General features: G+C 54.8%; 1 protein-coding gene across 1 annotated transcript; it reads right to left on the bottom strand.

Annotated features, from left to right (window-relative positions):
• Window positions 1-423: 423 nt before the first annotated feature.
• On the bottom strand, window positions 424-1,993 carry LOC112880965 (skin secretory protein xP2-like). The gene is made up of 5 exons (XM_025945688.1): window positions 1,940-1,993; window positions 1,380-1,642; window positions 959-1,288; window positions 667-881; window positions 424-605 (listed from the first exon to the last, which is right to left on the bottom strand). Exons 1-5 carry the CDS (start codon window positions 1,991-1,993, stop codon window positions 424-426), a joined length of 1,044 nt encoding a protein of 347 aa, XP_025801473.1.
• Window positions 1,994-7,599: the final 5,606 nt, after the last annotated feature.

Here is a 7,599-nt window from a genome sequence, read left to right on the forward strand (position 1 = left end):
AGTTTTTAAATCGTCGAGTTCTTTCTGGCGCTGCTCCTTTTCTTCGCCTAGAGTGTTGATTTGTTGCAGGCAGTCAACAAACTGGTGTTCCATGTCGGCAGATACCTTCCGCAACTTCTCGACTTCATCTGCGCGGTGATTGAGCATGTTCTTCAAATCAGTAAGCAACCCCTCTTTATAATTTAACAGTTTCTTAAGTTCTGCGGTGATGAGCAGGTTTCAGACCAAGGAGTTATCGACTACGGGTACGATTTCGAGAACGGAATTCAACATATCTTGATGGGCTTTTCGCTGCTCCTTGAGTCGGCCTTGGAGCTCAGTGATGGTTCGCTCGAAGCCGATCCGCTCCTGCATTAGCTCGTTAATTCGCTTGGCGGACTCTTCCAGCTTCACTGACAACTTGAGCATACAGCTACCAGCCGTTTAGTCCAGATTTACCAAGGCAAACTTATCAATCGCCTTGATCATTTGCCGCACGCGGTTTAGGTCGTCCATTGGGAGGTGTATCACTTGGAGTGCGTCGTCGATCTCTCCTCTAGGGGTTGGTAGCACGATTTCTTCGCCAGAAGTACCCGCACCCTCCAAGACTGATGGCTGCGTGGTCTCTGCAAAGGACAAGTGTTTAACATAGCGATGATTACGGCAGAAGGCAGCTGGATCATCTACCTGCAACCTCGGCGGGCGCGGCAACGGCGGCCTCGACTTGCTCATCGCCACCAGCTTCGAGTTCCGCATGATGGAGCTCGGGCGGTGGTGAGTCAGGCAAGGCCACATCTGCCCCCTCTGCTGGTTCCGGTGCGTCGGCTTGCTCGGGCGAGGGCTCGGGGGCTGGAGGAGCCAACTCGAGTTCTGGCTCGTCCAGCATCACCGCCGCTGCTGATCTGTTCAAGACAACAGTAACGCATCATTACTGTGATTACCATACATGGCTAAGGGCAAGATCCAGAGTATTACTTACACTTGGGATCGGATTATCGTTGGTTTCCTCAACACCAGTTTCAACGGCTTCTTCACCACGGCGTTTGCGGCCGGAGGTGTGGGCGAACCAGCCGAGGGCGCTAGTGGCTCGGGCGTGGCACTCGTCGCGGCGATGCCCATGGCACTCGTCGCCGGTAGCAGGGCTGTCCTAGTTGAGGGCGCGAGCTGCCCCGGCGCAGCACCCGCCACGGCGATGGTCACGTCGTTCGCAGGAGAGGACGACGGGTCCGCCCCAGCAGCTCCTGCAGACACGGCTGCTGACGCATCATTCCCGGTTGGGGATGTTTCAACTACCCTTTGTCGTTGGGGGCTGGGCAAAGAAGACGAAGGACTACAAAACAGAGTTGTTACCAGTATTCAGCAGAACAACTCGATACCTTTATAGTTTGACAAGCACTTACCCGGCGAGGTCGGCGGTGCTGGCTTTGCATTTCCGCATCTCCCGGCGCCGCTGGGGGATTAGCGGTGCGTCGTCAGATAACTCCATGGATGACCCGGAGGAGTTGTTTGCTTGCGCCCTCTCCCCGGTCGCCCGGCTACCCTCGGCCGACTCGTTGCCAGCAGTTCTTGCTCTTTTTGCTTCGGCTGCGGCGCTGGGCAACAAGTGATATGGTCGGGGCAGATCAGGTTGCGGCGGGTAATTCCGGTATAACGCCACTCGATCCTGTGACAAGTTCATCAGTCAGTTATACTCCACAATATCAAAGGAGAAGTCGAGAGGTCGACTACTTACTGATGGTGGCTGGTTCTGGGCTGAAAATCCTGCTGGAACGTATGGGACGGTTTCCACGTCCAGTAGAATTCGCTTGACGCGAACAAGCGCTGCGTCGTCTCTGAGTTGCTCTGCGCACATACGAGATGGGTCTTCAGTTCCCATGTACTCAAATCCTAATGTGTGGCGCTGTTGGATGGGTTGGATTCGGCGTTTGAAGAATGACAGCATTACGGATGCCCCGGTTACCCCCGCCTCCTTGTGCGCGGTGATCAACTCGAGCAGCTCCTTCACCTGGTCCATCTCTGCCTCAGCAGGCTCCAGGGTCCATTCGGGGCGCTGAACGGGAGATCTGCCTGAGCGCGCAGGGAGTTGGGGGGCGTGGTTCGCAATATAGAACCACTGCTGTTTCCACCCGGGGACATTGGATGGGAATTTGTAAGATATGTATTTCTCACTGGCTTGTTGCCTAAGCTGGATGCCAGCACCCCCTATTGCAGATGAATTTTTTGAGGTGGGCTGGGGCTTCATGCGGAAAAGATAGCGGAAAAGAGCCCAATGGGGCTCAATCCTAAGGAAGGCTTCACAGAAGTGGATGAAAATTGAGATGTGGCAAATTGAGTTAGGGTTGAGGTGTTGCAGCTCAATCCCATAGAAATAAAGAAGGCCACGGAAGAACGAACAAGTGGGGAGGGCCAATCCCCATTCAGAAAAAGAACAAAAAGAGACGATCTCGTCGACATTTTCCATAGGGAAAGGGTCACGAAAGGAAAGGCGCCAATTGATGAGATCCCTTTCCTGAAGAAGGCCTCCCAACACCAAATTTGCGAGATTGTGGCGAGAACACTTACTAATTGTCCACTCGCCGGTTGCTGCTTGTGCTTCTTTCAAGTCCTTCTGGTCGGTTTTCTTCGGTGCCATTTCGAATCTGTTAAGCCACGAGTTGTTCGCACAAGGCTCGGGGGCTACAGTCGCAGGCTCGAAGGATCTCGACTACACAGGGCGGTGGAGGGATGACGGCAGGATGACCGCAGTCCTTCTGGTGGTGGTGTAAGATCTGAAGGCACGGGAAAAACCCTAACTAACTGCGGGGTTAAATAACCAGCGGTCAGGCAGTGGTTTACTGTGCGAAAGATGAAGCGTCGTACAAGGGGAATACTTGGAATACGAGCGGTTTTTGGTGGATTTTTTTTGGGCAGTTATTTCATTAACCATTTTTCCAGGGTTAATTGTCCCGAAAAAAGAGGTTTTTCGAATTTCGATTTCAATTTCTGCCAGTTACATCATCTTGGACTATATTTTCTTAACAAGGAGCATTTTTGCCACGACTTTTTGATCCTTTTTTCCAAAATTTGAGAGATTTGAATTCAAGGCTCGGGGGCTGTGAGACACGTGGCATTGACTACTTATTTTTCGAAAGTACTCAAAAAATAAGAAAAGAAGACTCAAGACTAATTTGACCCTCAGCCTGATTCTTCGATTCAACCTAAGGCTCGGGGGCTACTCCATATGGAGTGCGATTATTCATCACACCCCATACAAAAGAAAGAATTCAGGGCATGAGCACCTCATAGCTTCGATGCAGTCAGAAGAGTACTCGAAAAGAAATTTCAAGATGGAGCTTCGAAAGAAGTCGAAGACTGCTTCAGAAGTACTCGAAGAGCCTGCAGTACTCATCTACGAAGAGCTCGGGGGCTTGTCAGATCCGGGGCCACGGGGCTGTCTACATCAAGGAGTCCGTGTTGGGCTAGGGGATAGAACGTGTCCTGTACCTTATTTATGTTGTATTCTACCCGCATGTGGAGTAGAACTAGTCGATACAGAAGGAAACTACTCGAGTTGTACTTGAGTACGATTCCTAAGCTAGTATCAGGCTAGGATTCATGTAACCCTGTCCCCCCGGATACATAAGGGCGGGCAGGGACCCCCTCAAGAGGGGAGATCACCATATCAACACCAAGACAATACAAACCATCATACAGGACGTAGGGCATTATGCATATTGCGGGCTGAACCTGTCTAAATCTTGTGTTGTCTGCACCTTCGAGTTCCTGATCTCGGCGTATCCCAACCCAAAACTTACCACCTTGGGCATACCCCTCGGTGGGCAGCCGGATAAAACCCGACAGCCTTCGAGTCTCTGGGTGAATCAGAGATTTGTGCGGAGGATCAATTATCATGTCTGAAGTGTACTTTGTGGCGACACCTTGGTTCAGGTGCCGTCTCATCGAGTCTTGTCTCTGTCGTCCGCCGACAGTAGCCGGCGGCAGCCCTGGCGGTCGTCGAGTCATCCGGCACGGGCTTTTCTACTGCGCCCGTCCTTTGCTCGTCTCGAGGCTTGTATGATGCCTGCCGCTTGCTTCCATCGCAGCCTGCGTCTCCCTGCCCATCTTGTCTCATGCGGTCCCGTCGGATCCGCAGTCGTTGATGGGAACTGGGGCAGGTGGGCCTTTTTAATGCTGGCTACTCAGTTTTGGCCCATCCAGCCCCGCGGCGACGCCCTGCGCTGGTGCGGCTATAAATAGCGGCACCGGGCTTCTGGTTGTTTCACCAAGACCAAACGGCAAAACCTCTAGCAATGCTTGGTAGAACTAGGTCTCCTGGAGCCCGGGTTCGGCTCATTTGAGTCGGACCCTGGTCCCTCTTTGTTTGCTGTTTGTGGATTGACTGCGAGCGAAGAGCATGAGGAAGGAGAACTCGAGCGTCCAGATCCTCAGCTTCACCTTCGTGGGGCGGTAGCCTTGGTTTAGGTGCTGGTTCTTCGTGAGGGCGGAGGCGGATTCGCCGCTCCCGTAGGGAGGTGGGAGCGAGCCTTGCCGCACCTTCCCTAATTTCGCGTGGGACTACCGGCTCCGCTTGGTGCCGCACGGCCTCGCTGAGCTTCCCTCTTTCTCATCCTCCCCGCTATCATTGCTAGAGCCGCTTTGCGGTGGCTGAGGCCTATGTCAAGGCAGCACGAGATATACGCATCGACGGCCGCGTACCGCTCCTGCTTCCGAGATCGCTTCGCTATTAGGGGATGGACTGCGATGAGGTCGTCCGTCCCATCTCAGCCCTTGCTGAAGCAGACCTCGGGCAACTTTCAACGCTGCCTTGCATGGTGGTGCTTAAGTCATTTGTATTTGTACATGGCCAATGGCCAGCTACATCCTCTGTCCAAAATGTAGATCGTTTTGACAAATCTGATTCATAGCTTTGGTTATGCATCCGGAGCGCACCATGTAACTATGTCCCTTGGTAATTTTGGAATAAAAGGAGGGCTTTTAAGCATTTAATTCCAATGCCCCGCTGTTGCCCCCGAGCCTGTCGAGGGATCAGGCGCTGTCCTGGGGGGTTTTTTTTAAGGAGGGACACGAAAAGCGGGGAGATCTCCATCCCTCTCTTTCGGCTCCCCCTCCCGCTTCGCATGCGACCACGTATTTGGTCTCCTCGTGAGTCCGACCACCGAGCTCCCATGCATTAGCGGGAGTCTGGTCGGGAGGCCGTTTCGGCTTTCAATCGCTTCCCTTCAAGCGTCTTTTTCGGCAAGACAGAAAGGTTGAGCCGTGCCACGTTTTTCCTTGTTGGTCGAAACATGGTGGTCGGTGAGCTGTTAACGGGTTGGTCCGAGTGGGGCCCCAGTTCCCGTCCGTGGGGATCCGGCGTAGGTCAGCTGGTGACCGACGCCAGGTTCACAACGATCGATCTGTTTAGTTATTAGGTCTGTTCGACTAGTCCTGACGGCTCATAGCCTTTCTTCGGAGAAAAACCATGGATCATGCTCCAGTCAAGACTCGAACGTGGTTCAGGATGCTCGTGGTGCTTGCGCGCCTATGTGCCAGCCGCTAGCGGGCCCATCCGTCGCCACACCTCACTCTGGTGGTGCCCTAGGGTGGTTGTGAACCCGTCGGCGGGCCAACCTTCGAACCCTTGGGCTTTAATGGGCCGTCAGGGTGTTTTCAGCCCGTATCCCTTTCTACCTGTGGGGGCCTTTGGCCCCTTCATTGTTGGGCGAGTTTCCCAAGGGGCTGAGCCCGAGCATGGCGTGAGTGCACCTCGTGAAAGGACAAGGTGATGTGACGCGACGAACGCGGCCATCATGGCAGTGGTGGGGGTTGAGGCATCGGTTTGTCTTCCATACCCCTTGCCTATAATTGGGGTTCATGGCCCCTCTGCCATCACCACACCTCTCCGTCTTCCTACCCTCCTCATCTACTTGCTGCCGAAGCCCAAGCCGTTCCCTACATGCGCCCTTGCCCTCGCGAGAGCTCCTGATCCCCTTTCACCGCCCAACAATGGCGTCGTGGTACCGCTCGGACATGGGCTAGGCGTGTCTATGAGGTCTCATCAAGCGCGGGCTTCTCTACCTGCAATCCGCTGTAGGGGAGTGGCTCCTACCTGGCCGTGAGGAGGTACCGGCACCGCGTGATGGCTAGGTCATCTCCTTCGCGCACTTCCACAAGAGTGGGTTTGGGATGCCCCCTCATCCCTTCTTTTAGGGGCTCCTACATCACTACTAGATTGAGCTGCAGCACCTCAACCCGAATGGGATCCAGCAAATTGCGGCCTTCATCGTGCTGTGCAAGGGGTTTCTGGGGATCGAACCTCACTTCAAGCTCTAGAGGTACTTCTTCACCATCTCCTTGGTCAAGAAGAGGGATGGGTCGACGGCCCCGATAGGCTATGATGGAATCCACCTCCACGGACCCTAGGCCCATGAGTACATGGCCATTGCCACCACGAAGTCCAACAAAGGGTGGCATTCGTGGTGGTTCTACATCAAGAACCACGATGCCCCCCCTTCCGCTCTTTACCGGCCGCACAATTGTGGCGGCCCCACCGGTATGGTCATGGGGGCCCATGGACAAGGAGAAGAATAGGCTCACCTCACTCCTGAGCGCCAGAGCATACCTAAAGGGCCACGACCTCTGCGGCGCTGGCGTCATCGGAGCCTACCACTCAAGGTGGGTGGCACCGCTAATGGCGCGCGTGCTTCCGCTGTACGGGATGGCACCGGGCATGCGGCTCGAGGGCATGATGCTTGCCCAGGGTTTGCTTCAGAATTTAGAGATCCAGCAATGCATCCAGGAGGCGCTGGATGAGCCCGACGCAATCTTCTCGGTTGAGGGTCATCCGGCGATGAGGCCTGACACCACCTTCATCGACCTGGTGAGTACATACTGACCTCCTTGTTGTGTCTTGCTCGTTTCTCGACTCTTACTTTCAACTTCATGGGTCGGTGTTTGTAGGGACTGTTCAGCCCCTTCCACGATTCTTGCACACCGCTGCTGAAGGATGAAGCAGCGCGAGCGGCAAACCGTGCTGCTGATGAGGTGTGCAAGAAGAAAAAGGACGCGGAGAAGGCAAAGAAGGAAGCGCAGGAGCACGCAAAGCTGCAGCATGGGAAGCGCCGGCAGGGATCAGATGAGGAAGTGGTAGAGGGCAATGACGACGGCGAAAACATTGAGGAGGAGGAGGAGGAGAAGGAGGAGGAGTAGGATGGCATCCCCTAGGATGAGCTGGTGCGTGACGATGAAGTAGGGCCATCACTTCAGCCGTCGATGTCAGCACAGGTGCCCTCCAGCTCTACAGATGCCCCGATGCAGCAGGAGGGAGGCTGCGTGCACAGAGGCGATGGAGGTGGATCATGACACCCGACAGGGGCTCCTGTGCAGGTGGGGGGGTCCCAAACGGCAGCGTGCTGAAGAGGTGGAGCTGGGGTCGGGAGGTCCAACCCCGAAGCGCCCTCGTATGGTGGTGTCTCGGTGAGTCGGTGATCACTTTGTCTCTTCGTGCTTAGCGATTCTCTACTAATGGCACATTAACTGCCCTCGGCCGAGCAGGTACCCTGGTGGTGGCACCATGGAAGGTCTGCATGCTCCAGTGAACGCCTCTAGGCGCAGCCGGCATCTCGTAGGGAGCGAGCATGG

Source organism: Panicum hallii, chromosome 2 (genome assembly GCF_002211085.1).
Source record: "Panicum hallii strain FIL2 chromosome 2, PHallii_v3.1, whole genome shotgun sequence".
Taxonomy (NCBI): domain Eukaryota; kingdom Viridiplantae; phylum Streptophyta; class Magnoliopsida; order Poales; family Poaceae; genus Panicum; species Panicum hallii.